The 21,981-nt window shown below is 53.6% G+C and overlaps 1 protein-coding gene across 1 annotated transcript in view; it reads right to left on the bottom strand.

Annotated features, from left to right (window-relative positions):
* Positions 1 to 2,995: 2,995 nt before the first annotated feature.
* LOC112059307 (uncharacterized) overlaps positions 2,996 to 21,981 on the bottom strand; it is a 32,968-nt gene continuing 13,982 nt past the window's right edge. The window contains exons 2-5 of the mRNA XM_065553725.1: positions 14,976 to 15,437; positions 12,979 to 13,308; positions 12,595 to 12,761; positions 2,996 to 5,372 (exon numbers count right to left, since the gene is read on the bottom strand). Of these exons, the coding sequence (XP_065409797.1) occupies positions 5,328 to 5,372; positions 12,595 to 12,761; positions 12,979 to 13,308; positions 14,976 to 15,437 (1,004 nt within the window). The 3' untranslated portion in view covers positions 2,996 to 5,327. The remainder of the gene's footprint in view (positions 5,373 to 12,594; positions 12,762 to 12,978; positions 13,309 to 14,975; positions 15,438 to 21,981) is intronic.

Here is a 21,981-nt window from a genome sequence, read left to right as displayed (position 1 = left end):
CTTCTGAACCAGCCTCTTAAAGCAGCGGAGGTGTAATCTTCCGTGTTCGGTGACAAAGGTGCAAGCTGCCAGATGAGCTAGTAGCTGGAAGGGACCTCCAGAGGTCATTTAGTTCAGCCCCCTGCGCTGAGACAGGACCAAGTAAACCCTGACCTTCCCGGACGGGTATTTGTCCAACCTGTTCTTAGAAACCTCCTGTGACGGGATTCCAACCTCCCTGGAAAGCCTGTTCTGGAGCTTAGCTCCCCTTAGAGTTGGAAAGTTTTTCTAACATCTAACCTGAATCTCCCTTGCAGCAGATTAAACCCATTGCCTCTTGTCCTGCCTTCCGTTCCTCTTTATAGCTCTAAACACATTTGAACCCTGTTACCAGGGCTTTGTCCAGCCTTGTTTTAAAGATGAACTGTAAAGGAGGGGGAAAGAGTGGTTGTGCTCCTTTTGTGTCCTTATGATGCCGTAACAAGAGAAGGGTGTTCTTATTTCCCTTTGTGAAAGGGGTTAGTAGTTCAGGCTGTGTTTACCTGTGGGGTTGCCTGGGTGATGCAGGAAGTCAGCGTGGATGATCACAGTCGTCCCTTCTAGCCTTATCTATGAATCTGCCCTAGAAGATGGTATGGCTGGCTGGAGAACTGGTAGGATTACATCACGTATGCCCTGGCAGGGAAAGCAGATTGAACGGGGGTGTGGGCGTGTGAATATTTCTGTTTAAAACTGAGTGTACTTTGTTGCTTGAGAGAGAAATTTTCCCTGTTAAGGATTCAACACCCTGTTTCTTCAGTTAAGCGCTGGGAGATCTCCTGATCTGCACTTCTGACTCGCCGAACATGTCCTCAGACCAAAAAAAGGTGGTGGGGGTGGAGATGGACATTCCTGATTTTTTTTTTTTTAACACTCTCAAGCCTTCATTCTAACTCCTAAATAAAACAGTCACACCCACCCTGCACCCGTATTTCCTGCTGTCCTGTAAAGGTTTCAAGCGCTGTTGCCCGTTTTCCTTGGGAGACCCTCAGTATAGAGTCTTGCCCTCTGCAAGTACTTCCTAATCTGGAGCTAATTGCTCTCTGCTCCATTAAGTCTCGTTAGAGCGCCTATGCTCACCTGGAACAATTTGTCTACAGTCTCATTCACAGTTTCTCTTCTGCATTGTGTCGCAGGGCGAGACATGCTTGCTTCAAGTGAACTTGCAGCCGGTAAACTATGATGGGCAGCCCAGCATACAGGCCATTGGCACGTGGTGCAGGAATGTCATGCCGCACGGAGCTATCCTTTGACAAAGCACCTTTCAGGACTAGTTGGCCTTTGCCCTCCTCCCTTCAGAACGTGAGCCCCCACCAATAAGCATGGGAGGCAGGTGTCACTGACGCTCCGATCTCTTTTATCTGCACTCCATACCCACCCACTTCAGCTTCAAACGTAACCGGCCAGATTGATTTCTGGCCCCTTGCTACTGAACTATAAGCCTGAAAAGCGCACAAACCAAACCCAGCGAAGGCCTGTGCTGTGTTCAAAGAGACACATAGAAGCTTGCTCAGCTGGGTGGGGAAAATCAAACCCAAGAGGCCCCCGCGTGGTCCATCTCAAGGGGCTCACAGCACCAGAAACAATCTAGGTGCCAAGTGGGAGGCCCCGAATCTGGTGGTTCACAGAGGCAGAGTCTCCGTGCCTTGTGGAGATGGGTTTCCTACAGGTCAGGACGGGGGGACACTAACGTGGTGGTAGGAAGGAAGCTTGGTCCACTGCTGCCCTGTGGCACTTGGTCTGTGGTTAAAGCTTCAGTACCAACGTCTTTCAGGAGGGCTGAGGTTTTATCTGCACCGTGGATTTGCCCAGATTCCAGCCCCTGGTGTAGCTGCCCTGCTGCAAACCCCAAACGTAGCCAGAAGCAGCCATCCGGTGCCCTGGGGTGCTTTAGCACAGTTTCAAGGGTGGCTATAAATGGGGCAAACCCCAGCATAGATTGGGTCTGAATTCGTTCATTCAAGTGCTGGCTTGGAACCTGCAAGAACTTCTGGCTCGCTGTGATGTCTGTCTGCACTGTACACTCATCCTCGCGTTCTCAATGTCTTTATTCTTGCTTGTGTCCTAGAAACCCACTGCCCCGATTCCCAGCATGATGTCTGTGTGCAGCGGCTTGCAGGGAGCAGTTGAAAGGGCACCCAGAAGCCCAGTGGAATTGTGGCAGCCATTTCTCTAACTTCATTCCAAAGTATTGGAGAATTGGGTGTTTCTGGCCGCTGAGTCTAGGAGGCTCAGAATTTCTTCATCAGCCCAGGTGCTCCCGAGTGCTCTCCTGGGCCCAACCAGCAGCGTTTGGCATCGCTGCCTCATTTGGGGCCATTGTTAAATCAAGAGGAGTTGCAATCACGGATGGGAGAACTGGCGAGAAATCATGCACTACAGGATCCCAGGGGCCAGGCTTCCAGTTAACGGGATGCCAGGACCCTGGCGGTCAGTAATGCAGACCGCAGCAGACCCCAGAGGTGTGATCAGGATACTGTGGGTCACAAGGGGATGGGAGGGGGGGAGCCAATTGTAAGATGTGAGCAAGTTGGGCTTGTGCGTCTTGCCTACATTAACGCTGTATGGCTGCAAGCTAGCACACAATGAGACCAGTGTTGTGGGATGATTACGCCAAGGCTACCCAAGGTATAAAGATGGCTTTAGGATGTTGGATGCCTGTATGCTCTTTACCTCGCTTTAAAACACTGAAGGGATACGTTTCAAAGGCACAAGGGGCTGTTAGGTGCCCACTCCCACTGACTTTCAGCTGCCTTTTGTGCTTATGACAGTCTCCCTAACTGTACTCTCCCTCACCCCCAGGACCAGCACAGTCAGAGGCTTCCCTTAGATTTGCTTATCATTGGTTATGTTGACGTCTGCAATTCTTCTTGTCCCGACGAGCAGTCATTTAACCATCCCAGGCTTTGCTGTGCAGCACATGATCGACTCAGACCAGTTGCTAGAGCTAAGTGCAATCACCATACGTGAGGCCTTCAGCATTTGTAACTTTATTGCAGAAAAATCCACTATTAACATATTTTACAAAGAAAGTTGCACTTTGGTGTTTTGCCCTGGGGGGCAGAGACAGTCAGTCCTCTCCCTTCAAGCTGTGTGTAGAGCGGCTCGTTCCGGCAACAACAGCTCCACTGACACCCTTGCGCCAGCTTCAGCCAGGAGGAGGTTCCGCTATTTCCATCAGCACTGTCTGTGCATCTGTTGCTGCCAAAAATTGGCAGCACCCTGCCCTCCAGCCGGGGAAACAAGGCTGCAGCATGAGTGAAATTTCTGTGGTTCCGACTTGGGAGTTTGGTGCCTGTGAAAACTGCCCTCTAATTTTCACACGAGAGGGGGGAAAAAATCTATTACACTCCCTCCTGCAGTTACTTTTGGGGGTGTCTCATCACAGGCAACAGACCCAAGTCTACAGCCAACAGGAAAACCCTAACTACTGCATGATCTCTTCACCAGCTCCTCCCAAAGCCACAGAGCAATGCAGGGAGTGGGGAAGTCACCTTCTCCAGCTCGTCTGCCCTGGTTCCAGACGACCAGTTCTCCAGCTGCATGGCCCGAGTAATCTCCATTACAGCCAAGGATAGGACTTATCTATGCCCTGCTGGTGGGAGACTAGGCCCTCCCGAAAGCTAATGTGGGCATCGCATGGCTGTGAAAACGGTGCGACTTCATGGGGCGGGGGCCTCGCCGGAAGAGATGCTGACTGCCCACAACTCCCCCAGACTTTGCTGGCCTGAGGGAGCACAAGCACCAGCTGCCAAGACGACAGGCTGAGACCTGAGAAAACCAAGGCTTTTGTATGATACCAACTATCCCACAGCGAGACCTTGCCAACCGTTGCCCAGGTCCCAGGCACAGCTGAGAGGGACCCCCAAGGAGCCTTCAGAAGGCGTAACAAGATAGGAAGTAGAAACAGGCAGGAGCCACTGTATGGGAAGCGAGAAACCCCAGTGTGTGTGTGTTGGAGAATGGGGACAGGTGGTAACACAGAACAGAAAAAAACCACACAGCCTCTCTCCAGCTGCACACATGGACGAGACGCATCCTGCCCAACACGCTAACGTCTGTCCCTAGGGAGCCCAAAGGCAGCTGGCTGCATCTAGACCCACTCCTGTTTGTTTGCTTATTATGAAGCCACAAAGGCTCCCAGGAGACGCAGGGGCAGAGCTGGCAGCCGCTGGGACTGTTCGAGGGACTTCAGAAGCAGAGAAGCAGCATTTCTTGACCTCCAAACCCAACACACTGGAGGGACAAGGCACAAAACAATGGCAAAGGCTAGTTCGGGGGTGCGGGGCATAAAGTGCCCTTGAGAGCCACCAAGCAGCCTTGGCAAGGCTATTTCGATAGTGAACTAAGGAGCTCCCAGCTCGCAGTACTGGGGAGGGAAGTCATGGCGCAGGGCAGCCGCCAGAGAAGGTACTAAGTGCAGCAAGCGACTCTCTGATACCCGGGAGAAGTTCCCTTCCCACGCTGAGGCGACCACGGGAGAGCCTGCCTGCGGGGAATGGTTTAGGCTTGTACTGCTGCCTCGAGGGAGAGAACCAGGGATTTTGTTTTCTTTTGAGTCAGACAGGAGAGTCCCACCCAAGACAAGGCCACACAAGCCCCAGTTATGTTGGTTCCCTCCCAGCGTGATGAAAAACCTCCCGCTCACCCCCACCCCCAGGGGCACATTCTCCTCCCGTAGCCAGGGGGCTGTTTTTCTGGGGGGCAAGGAGGGGATTGCAGTTTACCACAGTCCTGCTAGATTCTCTGGGAATTCAGGAGTGGATCCCACTGCTGAAGTTGAAATAGGAACAACGTGCAAAAAAACACAAAGCAAGAGGGAGCCAGTCTGCTCCCCGCCCTCGTCTCCCAGTGGGAAGTAACATTCTCCTTTGCTTGCCTTGTGAGGACTGACACTGCATTTCCTGACACAAGGCGCATTTTGAGAGCAGCAGCTTCTGAGACGTCCAAGCGAGTCGGCAAAACATCAGCTCGGCCCTCAGGCTAAAATGCAAGGTGAAAAGCCCCTCTCCCATCTCCTCGGCATTTTGAGGAGGCTTAGGACCCTCGGCGTACGGAGAGCAGAGGGACGGGCCAGTGCTGGGATCTAACTGGCTCCAGCTCTCAGAATAAACTTTAAAACCAAACTTTTACAAAAGTTTTTAAAACAAACCAACCCACCCATCTGCAATGAGTGTTTCAGTCAAGTGCAAAATCAGAGCCGCCTTCCCCCCATCCTCAGGGGATCTTCCTGGACCAGGTCCTCAGGGGCCTACTGCTCAGGGAACTCCAGCGCTCCCCCAAACCTGGATGGAGGGTCCTCTTGCTGCCTAGTAGCTGTAGAGGGAGAGGGGAGTATCCTCCATCATGTCGTCCTACGAGCAAAGGAGAAAGACACACATTAGTATCGGTCATGGCATGGAGGGGGAACTGGTCTAGATCTGGGGTGCTACTGCATCCGAGGAGAGGGGTCCAGCCAGTGCCAGGCCCACAGCCCATCCATTCACAGTGTAGCTGCTTTGCCATTTCCAGCCCCTGTGCTCCCTGAGCAGTGCCTCCCTTAGTCCCTGGCAAGGGCTCGCCCTCTCTGGAGGCGCTACCTTCCCTTCCTCCTATGGCCTCTGGAAGGGGCCGGAGGAGGCAGGTGTAGGAACACGGCTGGGGGACTCCCCTCCCCCACAGGCCCACTCATGCAGCTCAGATGGCAGAGGAGAGTCTCAGAGAGTGGCCTGGTCCCAGCCTCTCCCTGGACGTGTCCTGGGACCGGGCTCTTTCCCTCATCCCACCCCCCCAAGGCCACCACCAGTCCGGCCCTAGTGAGGTCCCCTATTAGCAGGATTAATCAAACAGATGGGTGGTCTCTGCAGAAGGACGTGAGGCAAACACCACACCACTCCCAGCCCAAGCCGCGAGGTCCTAGGATGGTGAATGTATCGCTGTTCTTCTGTGGCGTCACTAGGCAGGACGACCGGTATGAAATGGTTACTTACTGTAACTGTGGTTCATAGCTGGAGAAATTTGCCTAGCAGTACCCGTAGGGGGCAACGCTCACGCCTTGTGGCCATAGCCCCTCCCCTGGCTACCCTCCCTCAGTTCCTTCACACCGAATGCCAGGACCCAAGAGCCCAATGCAGAGGGGATGGAGGGTGGGTTGTGGAAAACACACCTGCATCACATCTCAAAGAACCACAGTTACTGTAAGTAACCGTTTCGTTGTCTTTGAGTAGATGCGGACGCGTATTCACAAGCAGTACCTCCCCCCACGCCCCCAGGAGGCAGGGCTCTGAGTCTACCTAAGCCTACCAAAGCCTGCCTCCACCCTGGAAGATGCAGTTATGGCGTAATGGTTTGTGAACCTACGTATCAACGACCACGTAGCCGCCCTGCTAACGTCCAATATGGACCGTCACTGAGGAAGGCTATGGGCATTGCTTGCACCCGAGTAGAGTGAGCTCACACCTACTGAGGGGGGCAGAGCTGAAGCTATTTCATAGGCTGTCTTGATGCAGAGTGTTATCCATTCGGAGATCGTCTGTGAAGAGATCACCTGACCCTTCATCTGATCTGCATATAACACAAACGGGCAGACAAAGCATGAAACGGTTTAGTCCAGTCCAGACAGAAGACTAGACATCTACAGTATGGAGACGCTGCTTCTCCGGAGATGAATGCAGCTTAGGAAAGAACAGACGTACCGCCTGGTTCCAATGAAACTGAGAAGCCACTTTAGACAGAAATGTTGGATGTGGTCGTAAAGTCACGTTGTCTTTGGAGAATTGTGTATAAGGAGGCTCTGCCATCAGAGCCTGCAACGCTCATGCTCGCCTTGTGGAGGTCCTTGCTACTAGGAATGCAGTTTTCTGACACAAAAGTGGAAAGGGACAAGATGCCAGGGGCTCAAAGGGAGGTCCCATTAAGGTCGCTAAGATGGAGTTAAAGTCCCACAGAGGAACCCGCTCTCGGACCGGGGGATGTAGACGAAGGAGCAATTTTAAGAATCTTGCTACCATGGCACTGGAGAAGACAGATCTTCCCTGAATGGGGGGATGAAATGCTGATACTGCTGCCAGACGTGCTTTCAATTAACCGAATGCAGGCTGCAGTGACTGAAGGTGCAGCAGGTATTTCAAAATGTCCTGGATAGAGACCAGCCACGGTTGGATTCTGCGGGCTAATGACCACACCAAAAATCGCTTCCATTTCACTGAATAGGCCATCCTGGTGGAGTGTCTTCTACTGTTGAGGAGGACTTGGACAGCTGCCGAATGCTGCTCTTTCCCCACCTTCAGCCACTCAGCAGCCACATTGTGAGATCCAGGGAGCTGAGCACAGGATTCATAGATTCTAGGACTGGAAGGGACCTCGAGAGGTCATCGAGTCCAGTCCCCTGCCCGCATGGCAGGACCAAATACTGTCCAGACCATCCCTGATAGACATTTATCTAACCTACTCTTAAATATCTCCAGAGATGGAGATTCCACAACCTCCCTAGGCAATTTGTTCCAGTGTTTAACCACCCTGACAGTTAGGAACTTTTTCCTAATGTCCAACCTAGACCTCCCTTGCTGCAGTTTAAACCCATTGTTTCTGGTTCTATCCTTAGAGGCTAAGTTGAACAAGTTTTCTCCCTCCTCCTTATGACACCCTTTTAGATACCTGAAAACTGCTATCATGTCCCCTCTGTCTTCTCTTTTCCAAACTAAACAAACCCAATTCTTTCAGCCTTCCTTCATAGGTCATGTTCTCAAGACCTTTAATCATTCTTGTTGCTCTTCTCTGGACCCTCTCCAATTTCTCCACATCTTTTTTAAAATGCGGCGCCCAGAACTGGACACAATACTCCAGCTGAGGCCTAACCAGAGCAGAGCAGAGCGGAAGAATGACTTCTCGTGTCTTGCTCACAACACACCTGTTAATACATCCCAGAATCATGTTTGCTTTTTTTGCAACAGCATCACACTGTTGACTCATATTTAGCTTGTGGTCCACTATAACCCCTAGATCCCTTTCTGCCGTACTCCTTCCTAGACAGTCTCTTCCCATTCTGTATGTGTGAAATTGATTTTTCCTTCCTAAGTGGAGCACTTTGCATTTGTCTTTGTTAAACTTCATCCTGTTTAACTCAGACCATTTCTCCAATTTGTCCAGATCATTTTGAATTATGACCCTGTCCTCCAAAGTAGTTGCAATCCCTCCCAGTTTGGTATCATCCGCAAACTTAATAAGCGTACTTTCTATGCCAATATCTAAGTCGTTGATGAAGGATGCGAGGTGTGGCCTTGGTTCTGAGTAAGTTGGGATGGGGAGGCAGCGGTATGGGAGGCCGAATAGACAGTGCGAGAAGGTTGGAGAACCAGCACAGTCTTGGCCAGGCCAGGGCAACGAGAATGAGTTTGGCCTGATTCGCCTTGAACTTGAGGATGACCTGACAGAGTCAGACAGGGAACCTGGACCTGAGGTCCCCCCGGAGAGCAGAACAGATGACATTTCCTGTTGTCTCTTGTAGCGAACAGCTTGATTGTCAGGATGCCCCAAGCTGTGAAGATGACCCGGAGAGCACTCATCTTCGAGGACCACTTGTGACTCAGGGAAAAATACCCGCTGAGACAGTCCGCGCGATGATTCTGAACCCTGGGCAAGTGAACGGCTATCAGATCATTCTCCTTAGTGCTGATCACCTCTAGGCAAAACAATCTGGAGTTTGCTCCCCCTTCTTTGTTCCCATAATACATCGCAGTGGGAACTGTGTGAATCTCTTGATAGGCATAGCATGCATTGTAGATGGCCCGAAACTCCAGCACATTGATATCGAGTGAGGCCTCCTGCTCCAACCACAGCCCCTGTACTGTCAGCGCTCCCAGGTGCACCAACCCATCCCATCAGGGACGCGTTGCTAACAACCAACCTGGTTGGCAAGGGCCAGACAAAGGAAACGCCTTGGCAAATGTTCTCTGTACACATCCACCACTGCAAGGAGTCCAGGACCAGTGGATGAAGACAAACCAAACTATCTAGAGGGTGAAGAGTAAGACAGTAGACCATCCTGAGCCGCATTTGAAGGGGGCAAAAGCGCAACCTTGCAAACTGGACCACGAGCATGCAAGCAGGCATGGGGCCCTGGAGCCTCAGACACATCTGAACTATTGTGGGAGGCTGAGACTGCAGACTAAGTCAAAGATGGCGAATTGCCTGAAAATGGTCGGTTGGAAGAAATGTTGGACGTCGTGGAATCTAACGGGACCCCAGTGACCTCTCTCTTCTGAGTGGGAGCCAAGGTTGACTTTCCAGGGTTTAGAATGAGACCCAGATGACGGAGCAAGTGCACTGTGATGCTGATGTGAACAAGAACTTCCCCTTCATAACCAGCCATCCAGATACGGGAAGATGTGAATTCCCTTCTTCCCGAGAGATGCTCTAACAACCACCATGCATTTGATAAAAGCCGGGGGGACAGAAGAGGCCGAATGGAAGCACTGTGCACTGAAAGTGGTGTTTTGCCACAACAAACCGAAGGAACTTTCTGTGGCTTGGCAAAATTGCCACATTTAAATAGGTATCTTGAAGATCAAGAGCCGCAAACCCGTCGTTCTGAGACCAGGCCGGGAGAGGAGTCAGTTCGGAACGTCATGGACCTGATATTTGTTGAGGCTGTGAAGGTCGAGGACAGGTCTTACTCCTCTCATGGATTTGGGTACCAGGAAATACTGGGAGTAGAAGCCATGACCCTGGTGTTCCAGCAGAACCTCCTCCACTGCTCCCAAAGCCAGCAGAAAATGGACCTGCTCGAAGAGCAATATCTCATGAGACGGGTCCCTGAAGAGGGATGGGGAGGAACGGGATAGCATAACCCGACATGACGGTGCTTAGGACCCAGCTATCGGTAGCAATCGAGCCCCAAGCATTGTGAAAGTGGGCCAGCCTGTCCCCAAAGTGGGGAGATGAGGAGGGAGAAGCAACCACTGGAAGTTCCAGCGTTCCAGAGAGGACATGTGGACGGGCCGAACCCTGAGCCTGACTGCTTCCTCCTGTGGGAACTATGCTCCTTTCTGGGGTAGCCCCAGTGCCTCGGAGGAGTGAAAGTCTGCTGCTGCTGTTGCACGTCTCTGCATAGTCGGCCCCCAAAGACTGCAGGGGAGGCCTGGAGTCCCTGAAGGAGCGCAGCATCTTGTCAGTTTTGTCCAAGAACAGTGTTTGGCTGTCGAAGGCCAAATCCTCAATGGATTACTGGACATTGGGGCAATGCCCAAATTCTGCTTAGCCCCCGGCAGTACCGAAGCTGGCATGCTTAGCCGATTCAAGGAGGGTATCACTGATCGGGAGGGTGACTCTCCCAGGGGCAGACGGCTGCAGGATGTCCACCAATTTGTGGGTGTTCTCTTGCAAGAACTCCACTTGGATACTGCGGGAAGCAGCTACATGCCACAAAAGGTCTTGGCACACCTTAAAATCCTCTGGTATCGAAGGCAAGGATGAGCGAGGCAGCACAGCATCGTCCGGACACGGAGACGAGGCCCTCAGTTGACCAAAGCTGGACCCTGTTAAAGGGCTTACGGACCCGGATGGGATGACTATGGAGGTTACACCGGTGCTTGGGCCTGCAGCGGACCAACAGTCACCACTGCAGACCTGGCCAGTGATTTTGCCTTCAAGCAAGACAGAGTGGGACCTCCGCAAAGGAAGAGCATCCCACAGATTCCATGGAGGCCACTGGCACGGATAAGGCATTGGTAGCCAGCAGACACCGAGCCAGAGAAGAACGTCAATCCTGGTACCCATAATGGTCTGTCAGCGGTCCCCCATGCTGGTCAGGGGATGGAGCGCAGGAGGATGACAGCTCTGACTCGGAGGTTGGGGAGCCTCGAGATCCCGGGGATAAGCGTGGAGTGAGACCAGAAGAAGTGAGTAACCGACTCGTCCATTGCTCAGAACGAGGCAGGAAGCGGCGTTGCCCATGGAAGCGGTACTGTTGGCACCGAGCATGCCGGTGCCGGAAGCAGTGTCAATCCCAAAGTCAGCAGCAGCAACACGGGAGTGTTTGATGGTACCGATGTCGAGGGCGGTGAAAGGCGCCATGGAAGCATTTGCTAGGCCGACTCCGGTGGTGCCGAGCAGAAGCCCACTCCCGAGGTCCCCTATACCGATTCTGGTACCGGCTTTGCACGCTGGGGTGCGGTGCAGACAGACCTGAGGGTTCAGTGGCTCGTTCAGTCGACCGACCGGACTGTAGACGACAGTCCTGGACCAAAGAAGAGATCAGGACCAAAAGGCAAAGGAGGTCTGTAGCTGCCTGGTATGCCGCTGACCTGGAAACAGTTGGTACTGGCATCTCCCTCATTGGTGCCGGACTCAGACACCCGGGGTCCATAACGGGAGTCAACGGTACAGGGTTTCTAAGCTCCCCACTCAGAAGGGTTAGCGGTACTTGGCGCCATCCCACAGGCCGGTACCTACTCCGTGCCAGCCCACGCTTTTCCTGGGGGAGGCAGAAGAGTCACCCCGAGATCTGGAGCAGTCCGGAGTGGTATTATGCAACCTTTTCCTTGGCAGAGGTGACAGGGAAGGGCTCCTCCGTTTCTTCGGGGAGGCAACTGCTCGGGAACGTGAAGCGGCAGCGCTCTGAGTCCACGGACGATCTCCAACCCGACACGCACCTCGGGACCGAAGCAGGCGCTGCGTCAGGCGAAGGTCCCGAGCCACTTGAGCCTATCCCCTGAACGACGTGCAGATCGCACAACGCTCTTTAAGGTGGGCCTCGCCAAGGCAGAGCAAGCACCGTGTGTGGGGATCGCTCCCCCACGCGAAGGACAACGTTTAAACCCTGGTGAGGGCATCCCTGAGGAAAACAAACAAATACAACTAACACAAAGGGTACTATCTATCTAGCTATCAGAGGGAAAAACTACACTCGCTGAGATAGTGGGAGGTTAAGACCCTTAAGCTCTGACTCCAGCCGAGGGGTGATAAGAACTGAGGGTGGGTCAGGGCAGCGCTGCTTCATGTAGCCAGGGGAGGGGCTGTGGCCATGAGGCATGCACACTGCCCCCTCTGGGTACTCCTAGGCGAATTTCTCTGGCTCCCGTGTGCTGGGCGCGCACACACCTGACTGGAATACATGGCTGCATCTATTCGAAGAAGAACTTTGTCTCTCAAAGGCTACATAGAGTGATCGCTTCACCCACCATGGAAATGCAACCTCCTCTGGGGGGACATAGCAGCTGTTTAACAGCCACCCAGGAACACTGCATAACACATCAGGGCAGGAGTGAGGAAGAATACTGACTCTGGATGTCAGGCTGCCTTCACACTGTCCGTCTGTCTTCTGGAACAGGGCTGGCAAGGTGGATCCTGTCACTAAATCTCTCGTCACATGACATCCTGGCAATGAACCTTGGAGGAGGCTCTCCAGACCCACTCCCCAAGCCCCGCTCCCCTCCCAGTCACTAGCATGAGGAATGAGCCGAATTCCCTCTGCGCAGCTTGTCGCCGTCGCTGCTAGCACGGCTAAAGGGGAGCTGCAGCATGGCCTGGCCACACAGCTGGGAGCCAGCCAGGAGCTCAAGGCACAAGGGCCCTGGGCAGGGCGGGGGCGTTGCTCACCATGGGCAGGTCCTGCAGGCGTCGGAACTCCATCCGGCTGTGGCGCTGCCGGTATCTCAGGAAGCCCACCAGGGCCAGGATCCCCACCATGACGACGAACATGGAGATGACACCGATCACCAGGGGGTCGGCTCCCATCGCGCCGGCAATAGCAGAGCTGGGCAGGTCTGCAGGGAGGAGAAGACGGTACCGAGAGGGTAAGGTCCCGGGGCTGGAGCAGCCAATCCCAGTCTCCCTCTGGACTCTGCCCTACAGCACCACAAGGGCTCCCCCAGCTCAAACCCACAGGTCAAATGCCTCTCCCATGCCCCTGCACTTGCTGTGCTCTTAATAACCAGTTAGGGAGAGCAGAGATCGGAGCACTGGGGTCTCGAGAGCATTTACCTTGACCATCGTCGTCTCCCACATCCAACACAGAAGCCTTCTCATGCACGGGATTGGCTGATGACTGCCCTACGGCTGTTGTGGCTGCCCTGTTGGGGGAGGAAGCTCTGGGGGTTACCGTGGTGGTGCTGGGGGTGGTAGTTGCAGGTGTGCTCCCTGTTGTCATGGCAGCAGGGACGGTAGTGAGGCCTGCGGTGCTCGCCTCTGTGGCATTCTCCTGGGCTGTTTGTGGGGTGGGTTCAGGGTTCCCTGCAGTGGGTTCAGGGTTCCCTGTTGTGGGCCCCAAAGTGCTGAATGCAGAAGGCTCCAGCCGGGAGCTGCCCGTTGTTGCTGCACAGAAGAAAAAGAGGCAGTTATCTACAAAGCGAAATCCTGAGTCTGCCCATCCCCACCCTGCATGGCCTGGAATGGGTGGCAGGCGGCGCTGCGGGCACCTAGGGGACATGCCCAGCTCCTGGCATGAGCCCAGAGCGCTCTCTGCTCCAGGTTCCCCCTGGGATCCTCAGGGAGGCAGTGGAGAGGCCCTGAGCCCCCTGCTGTTCTGTGTCGAGCTGTTCAGAAGGCCACCAACTGGAGCCCTGGCTCTGTGCCGGAGAACAGAGCGGGGTGGGACGTGGGCAAGGCTTGGGAGGGCATCTCAAGCCTTTCAGGCTAGCAGGCCGATTCCCCCATCGAAGAAGATTTTTTAGCACCACTGAACATTTACTTCTTCTGGAGGTTGAGAGAGTCTGAAAAGGCCATTCACCCTGTCTTGTCCTCCCCCCACCTCTCCATGGCTACGTCCCATCACCTCCAGGTGGCCACCAAATGGTGCTCATCTCCTAGCAGAGGAATCCCCACGACAATGCCCCAGAAGGAAAAGCAGGGATCCCCGGCAGCCTGTGGACGTGCCTGACAGCTATGGCACTGAAAAGGGCGACAGGACTGTTGGTCAGGAATAAACAACACGAGACAGGACAGCCGGGGCGCTGCCCTCAGGGGAGCCTGCCTACCACTCTCCGTGACAAATGCCATACAGATTAATCACCAAGTCAGTAAGTATTTCACAACCTGCCAGAGCCAGAGAGCCCCCTTCAGAGCCCGGGCGTGTTGAGGGGAACAGGTCTCTGAGCTGAGAACCCCTCTCTAATCAGCAGCAATGCCCAGAAAACCAAGTCAGTGAGAGTCCCCATGCCATCCAGTGGGATTTTAGGGCAGTGTGGCAGACCAGGTCACCTTGGCCACCCTGCCCTTTAACACGAGGCCTAGAATCGCCAGCAATAGCCTCTCTGGAAACGTCGTCCGGCCAGAGAAGAGAGGTTACGCTGGCAGCTGTGACCTGCTGCCATTAAGGATCCCAGCATGCAATGCGCCCTGCTCAGAGCTACCTAGCCGCACTGCATGCTGGGATTTTCCTCACAGTTTCTGGTTGATGATGGGGGCGGAGGTAGCTTCTATCTATCCCATGCTACAGAAGTTAGGGGTTGCTCGTGCAAGCTGCCAGCCCCAGATCCCAGCCGGGCCAGGTACTGCTCTCACTTATACTGGTGTGACCTCACCGCGGTCACGAGAGCTGCTCTGGATCGACGCGGGTATAAAGGAGAGCAGCACTTGGCCCCTGGGTGAGTGTGCGTGTACCTAGGAAGGAAAGGGTTAATTTGTACTTTTGAGGAAAGATGTAAGGGCCTTTAGCAGCTACGGTTTATAACTCTCCCCCTCCCAGGACAGCTGGCTGCTGTGGTAAAAGCCAGGGAGCAGCTTCCCTATCTGCATATGGAAGAGGAACCAGCAGCTGCCGCAAACCTTTCCCACTTGCCCTAGTCTCAGGATCCCCCTTTCACTTACCAAGGGCCCAATCCTGTGAGGTGCTGAGTGCCCCCGACTCCAGGCAAAGTCAATGAGAGCAGAAAGGCACTCAGCACCGCACAGGGCCAGGCCCTAAGTCCCCAGGCTGGGTGTGCTGTGGGAGAAGGTGCCCCTTACGCACGGGTGAGCGGCGGCGTAGCGAGAAGCCTCACCCAGCGCGTCCTTTGGTGGCTGATGCGTTGGACTCACAGTCGCGGCGCCAGTCGGCCCCGTGGGGCTGGAGGGCTCTGTTCCATTTTGGCCAGGCTGGTTTGCATCTGTGGTGTTGGCAGCCAGAGCAGGAGGGGGGAGCTCTGAGCTGCTGTTGGCCGACAGGTTCTTATGCCGAAGCCCCGTCGTAGCATCCGCTGAGACGGCTGGGTCAGGAGTCGGCAGCCTGGCACTGTTGGTGGTGGTTGTGTTGGGATCAGGTGAGATGGACTCATCCAGCTCGACAGCGCGGGGGCTGCTAAAACTGGGGTGCATGGCCGCCCCGTCCTTATCGGCGCGAGTCACAGGAGGGACGGTCGCCTCCGGGCTGAAGCCACCAGCCTCACTGAGTGGAAGTGAGCCTGGCCCGGGGCTGGGCTGAGCTGGTGACACCGCCTGGTCAGTCAGGGTCTCCTGCCCATCTCCTAGTGCAGGAAAGAAAGAAAGAAACGCTGAAAGGGGCGATGTCCATGCCACACGAGATAGGGGACCCAGGGTGTAGGTGGGCTAGGGAGGGAGGGCAGGAACCAATCCCCAGTTGGCCTATGCTGCATACAGCATCGCACAAATAATAGGGACCAGAGAAGGGGTCCGGGCAGCAAGCCTGCCTCTGGAGCAGCAGGCGCTGGTCTCTACCGAAGGCAGGATGCCTGATCAGATGGAGCCAAATCAGCTCCACCGTCAAACCTCCCGCTCCTATCGCACTGTGCAGGATGGACGTGACTCTGGAACCTCTCCACACTCACCTCAATACTCGGAGTTCAGTAAGAAGAGTGTGTCCGAAGGCCAAAGAGCCACAATTCCACAGTCAACAATGAGGATGACCGCAAAAGAAAGCCCACCCTGGTTCAATCGGGAAGTGAAGGTGCCATTTTAAAATAAATTTAAAAAAAAACTTAAAAGGACAAAAAGGGGAAGTAGATGCAATCATTATAAATCAGAAGTTATGAAGGGTAAAATATTGATAAGGGAAGCTAAGGACACGAGGGTGAAAAATTAAAAAGGTGTCTAAATATATTAGAAACAAAAGGAATCTTAATGATAGAGGCTCATTACTAGATGGAGATGGTAAAATCGTTAATGATGCAGAAAAGACAGAAATGTTCCATAAATATTTCTGTTCTGTATCCGTAAAGAAGGAGAATGATGTTATCATATGAGGATAATTAACTACTTTCCAGACCCTTGGTAACGGGGGAGGATGTTAGACAACATCTACGAGAAACAGACATTTTAAAATCAGCAGGCGCAGATACCTTGCATCCAAGAATTCCAAAAGAGTTGACTGAGACTTCTGGCCCACTAATGTTAAATTTTAAGAAATCTTGGACTAGCAGGGAAATTTCAGGACTGGAAGAATGCTAATATTGGGCCAATATCGTATTCAAAAAGGGCAAGCAGGATGAACCTGTTTACTGTACGTTGGTTAGCCTGACATCTATCCTGGGCAAAATAATGGAAAAGTTGATGCAGGATTCAATAACTAACTAATGGGAATATAATTAATGCCATTCAACATGGTTTTATGGAAAACAGGTCTTGTCAAAACAAATCTGATTTCACTTTGATGAGATTATACATTTGGTTGATAAAGACAACCGTGTAGATGTAATAAATACGTTTTGTACTGCACTTAATTCAGTACCCTGTCACTCTGATTAAAATATTAGCACTCTGCAATATCAAAACGCATGTTAAATGGACTGAGAGCTGACTGACAGATCTTAAAAAGCAGCTGTCACTGGGGAACCATCACTGAATGGGGGTGTTTATAGTGGGGTTCTGCAGGGCACTAGGCCTCACGCTATTCAATATTTTCATCAGTGATTTGGAAGTAAATATAAAATCACTGTTGATAAAATATGCAGATGGCACAAAGACTGGCGAATGGCCAATAATGAGAAGGACAGGGCAGTCATACAGAGGGATCTGGATGACTCAGTAAGCTAGTCTGTGAAAACAAAATGTGTTTTAATACAGCCAAATGCAAAATTGTACATCTAGCAACAAGGAATGCACCCCATACCTACAAAATCGGGGACAACATCCTGGACAGCAGTGACTCTGAAAATACTGCAAGTACTTACTCATGCTCTTAACTTTAAGCACATATATAATGCCTAGGGTGACCAGATGTTCCGATTTTATAGGGACAGTCCCGATATATGGTGCGTTTTCTTATATAGGCTCCTATTACCCCCCACCCCCATCCTGATTTGTCACACTTTCTATCTGGTCACCCTAATAACACCACTGATGCCAACTGCACGTACGTATTTGCAGTATTGCGGCCACAGCGGGGAGCCCAAGTGGTGCACCACACACAGTGAGAGGCCAGACGGTGTCAGTTACACTCACGTAGGTCTTGCCCTGATTCCAGCCATCAGCGGCCTGGCACCAGTACAAACCCCTAGTGTAGGTAAAGCTCGCTGCAATTTGCATCAGTCCAGCTCAGGCTGGTTTCAAGAGCTTAACACCCCCCCATCATGTCTCCCTTACAAATCTGGCTCCCAAGGAACACTGTGGAGAAACGCTGCCAGCATCGTGTTGGGCTCTCTTGACAGAGCTGAGAGAGGCCGGTGACGCAGCAAGGACATTGCATGTTAAGAAGACATGAAAGAGAGGAGAGAGAGAGAGAGAGAAAGAGAGTGTGTGTCCAACAATAGGCACCAAGCTGAGGCCTTAGAAGGGAGAGGCTGATGGAGCTAAATTTATACAGGCTAAAGGAAATGGTATTTATGGGATTGTGAAAGCCCTATAAATATCTGAAGGGAAATATACAGCAGAGGACTAAGATCTAGTAATAACAGGGTTGAAAAATACACCGGCATAAGTAGGGGCTTAGGGACTGGCAGATGGACCCGCTAAGCTCGCGCTGTGGGACGGTCTAAGACAGTGGGTCCGAAGTGTTGTGTGCCTACCGCTACCCTGCCCTACTCACAAGCACTGGGTAAGAGGCCAGAAGCTCCTGAGGCTATGCTAGGCAGCTCTCAGCCATCTAGCCTGGGAATACATAGATCCTCCCATCATACACACCCACCCACACTCACACTCAGACTGCACTATAAACAGGCAGTACTTGTATGGGGGCAGGAGGAGGGGGTGTGAGAGGAGAGGGGCTGGGGGGCCAGCACTGCCCCAGGCTCACAATTTCGGAAGCTGCTCAGAGATGCGTGCAGACACTCGCCCAGTCGGCTAGCTGGAGAAGGGGGAGCCGAGGGGGGAGGATTGCCTTTGCCTTGCCAAGGACAGGGCAGGCTCCCAGCTGGAGGCCAGAAGAGCAAAGTGCCCCTAGAGTCCAAGCTTCAGAGAACCAAAGCAGGGTGCGGGGTTAACCCACGACCTCCCGCCTCTCAGGTGCTGGCTGCACAACTGCCCAGCCCTCATTGCCGTTGCTGGGCGAACTAGCCCTGCCTCCCACGGGAAGGCGCGAAGCTGCGTGCTGAGGAGGCGCTGAGCTCCCGGGCCCGGGGGCTGAGTTCCCCAGTGCTAGGCTGGGGTGCGCTGGTTCCAGGGAGAGGCGGAGGCGCTCAGAGCGGACGGGTGGAGGGAGTCAGGGCATGGTGCGGAGCCACGTGAGGCTGGCTGAGGCCCTCTCGGAGTAGGGAAAGGGACGGCCTGACTCTCGCGCTTTCCATGGCAAAGCATGCTGGGAAAGGGGAGGAGCTGGGGGCCCTTGAAATACCAGCTCCTCTCCCTTCCTTTCAGCCCGCTGTAGGGAAGTTGGCCCCGGAGGCTGACTGAGCTCCTGGGAGTCAGCGGGTGTTGGGGGTGCAGGTAGGGGCTTGTCTAGGCTAACAGCCTTTGGGTTTTAGCTGCTGCTGGGCTGTGGGAGCTCTTGGCGATTCATATTGCTTGGGGGAGCTGGTCTCTGCTGGCTCCCGGTGCAACAGACCCCTGGGTACAGGAAACCCCTTCATCTGTCCCTGTGTACCCCCTGCCCACTCCCACGGCGGGCAGGGCCCTCGTCTCACTGCTGGGGGTTGTGCTGTACCCAGGAGGCAGGGCCTACAGAGTCTACCTGGCTGGGCTGAGGGAGCAGATCACACACCCACACACACCCACCCGGAGGGGTTCTCGCCTCCCTTCAGGAGCTCTGCCTGCGGGCCTCCCTCCTGCAGGGGAGAGGGGGCATATGGAACTAGCAGGGGGGTCTGGGTGAGATGGGCTGGGCTTTGTCTCTTCTTGCTGCCCCAGCAAGACCACTGAGGTGTGTGGCCCGCAGGGATCTTAGTGCAACCGTCTTTGAGGGGCTCCTTGGAGCTGTGGTTTAGAGGGCATGGTACAGGGAAGCAGCACGTAAGGGGGCACTTGAAGGGATTCAAAGAAGCTGTGCGTGGCTGGAGCCGCTGATCTGTTCAGCTGTCCCTGCGGTGCACACCGAGGCTACTCGGAACGTCACATGAGCAGCTAGAGCAGAACTCCGAGCTGTCTGCTCCAAGAAGCAGACCCCCGGGCCCGGAGCTACAGGAGAGGCTCTGCACCACCGACAGCAAAACACTCACTCCTGCTCCTAACCAGTACGTGGTTACAGCCAGCTCATAGTTGGCTGAGCAAAGCGCGGCCTTCACCCTTTAACGGGATGCTGTGGCCATTAAGGCCAGAGGAGGTAGTTTATTGGAAGAGAGGAAGATGGTCCTGGGGGCAGTCGGCATCTGGGAGAAGGAAGGTACAGGGCTATCCCAGACCACTGTTCCCATAAGGGCAAGGCTCCCCTCTCTCCCAGCCAGCACAAACAGGGGTGGGGTTATTAAACCCACCTGGAGAGTGTCAAGAGCCTGACTAGCTGACTGAGTGGGTGACTCAGAAAAGGAGTCTCCAAGCTAAGCCAGGGAAGAAGCTCCTAAGATGATGAGGAAGAACTCCGCTAGCACCCGAGGGGAGAGTCTACAGGACAGGAAGGGCCCGGACCGGAACTGCACAGACCCAAGAAGGAGGGGTGTGAAACCTTGAATCTACAGGTATGTCTACACTGCAGTGTAAGCCCAGGGCTAGCAATAACTTGAGGCAGCAGACCCTGAGTTTGTTAACCTAGGGCTCTAGCATCTATACTGCACTATGTGGGCTGAGTCCCACATCCCAGACTTCCTAGCACCCTTCCAAGATGTGGCCATTCTAGCCCTTTGTTCATGGTGCAATAAGTGAAAACTTGACTGTCCATCAAATCTGACTGTCCAGAGGACAAAGAAAAATCAGCCTGTGGGATACTCTTGGCAGACTCCCAGAACATGAGTCCACTGGGCTGCATCTACACTGCAAAGCAATAGGGCTTGAGCCCTGGGTCCCAGCTTGACTCAGGCTCAGACCCTCCACCCCCATAGGGTCCTGGGACCCTGTATCCGAGCCCTGGGTTAGAGTGATTTGTGTGTAGACAGAAGGGGGGTTAGGCTTGAACCTGAGTTCAAACTCTGGACTTACATTGCAGTGTAGACATCCCTAAAAGGGAGCTCTTGGGGGAGAGAGAGAAGCTGGTTAATCTGAATAAAATAGTCCCAAGGCAGGGGGAATATTGTAGTCTGGATGTAGGTGGGTATAAGTGGCTTATTCTCAGAATTCAAGGGGAAACTGAGGCAGGGTGCCTGCAGGACCATTCCAGACCCTGAGGCAGTGCTCTGGGACTGCACCCACCTACGACATGCAACACTACGACATTTCTGTCTGTAATGTGATCACTTTTAAAAACAGCCTCTGATCAGTTTGGAGCAACAGCTCAGCGGCATAACAGCTGCCCCACTCATCTCACTGGATATTAACTCTGAAACCTAATGATGACCAGTCAACTATTTCCTGTTGAATATCAAATGTGTTGTAGAGCCCTTCTCCTACCCAAAGATTCAGCACTTTTCTCTAACTACTGGATTCAGCCTCTCCCTTCGAGGAAACCGGCACTTCAGGAAAGGCAAAGAGAGCACCAACACAAGCAAAGATGCAGCTCCTTGCAATGACCTCCGCTGGGGAACCAGAGGGGATAGAGTTTCCTGACCAAGGGGAGTCCTAGAGGAGGAGGGTTGTAACCATTTGAGGGGGGAAATGCACCCCATTGCAGACACTGGTGGGAAATGCAGCCTACTCCACGGTGAGAGGAGAGGGCTATCTGCTAAGGCCGAGAGCCATCTAGGTATTGCAGACGGCTCTGTGATGCAATGCTGTTACAATACTAGATCTCCAGTGTTAACCTGAGCTGACACCAACTCTGAGGCTAATACACTATAAATGTGCCATAGTACAGAAGAAGGAAGCCAGTTGAGCGTGAGCTGCAAAGGCTTAGCTCAGACTTCACAGCCGTGCCCCAGCAATCCGGCTGCAGTGTGCCAGGCTAAGCGATTGAGGGGTTTATGAATAAATAAGAATCTGTAACCAGCTCCAGATCTAAATTGCCTCCTCGGTGAGGCTGGAGACGTCTGCACCAGGGGCGCGAGCAGAGCTGCTGCTGGGCCTTGTCCCGAAGGCGTCTGCTTTGTGCCTGCGCTTTCCTGGAGAGTCCAATGTAAAGCGGGTTTCACCCCCCATCTCCCAGCACAGGCAGCCTCCCGCTCGGAGCCAAGGTCTGCAAGGCCATTCCAGAGACAAGCAGGGTTCCCCTCACACAGGGACAGACGCCCTCCCGTCTGCCTGAGCAACCAGAACCCCCCAGTTCCATGTGCCTTGTCTCTTGGAATCCCAGCCAGGAGGCCCCCCCACCCCGGCTCCCTTTCGGAAGCAATTCATCAGCCAGGTCCAAAGCTGGAAGCGCCACTCTCTGAATTAAACTAGGGCGTGGCCAGCAGCAGATGGGCCTGGACCCAGGCTCCTTTCCCCAGCTGAGACGACCGAGGTAGCAGGGTCCTTTGTTCCCCCGTGCGATTGAGCTGCGTGGGACGCACAGCTGGTTCCAGCCTGCAGGGACCAGGTTTATATTTAAACCCAGCCACTGTCCTAGACTCTCAGGACGCCCAGCATTCTGCTGACAAGCACTTAGCAGCTCCACAT

This window comes from Chrysemys picta, chromosome 8, assembly GCF_011386835.1.
Source record: "Chrysemys picta bellii isolate R12L10 chromosome 8, ASM1138683v2, whole genome shotgun sequence".
In the NCBI taxonomy this organism is placed as follows: Eukaryota; Metazoa; Chordata; order Testudines; family Emydidae; genus Chrysemys; species Chrysemys picta.
Note: the sequence above shows the minus strand (reverse complement) of the source record. Positions and strands in the feature narration are given on the sequence as shown.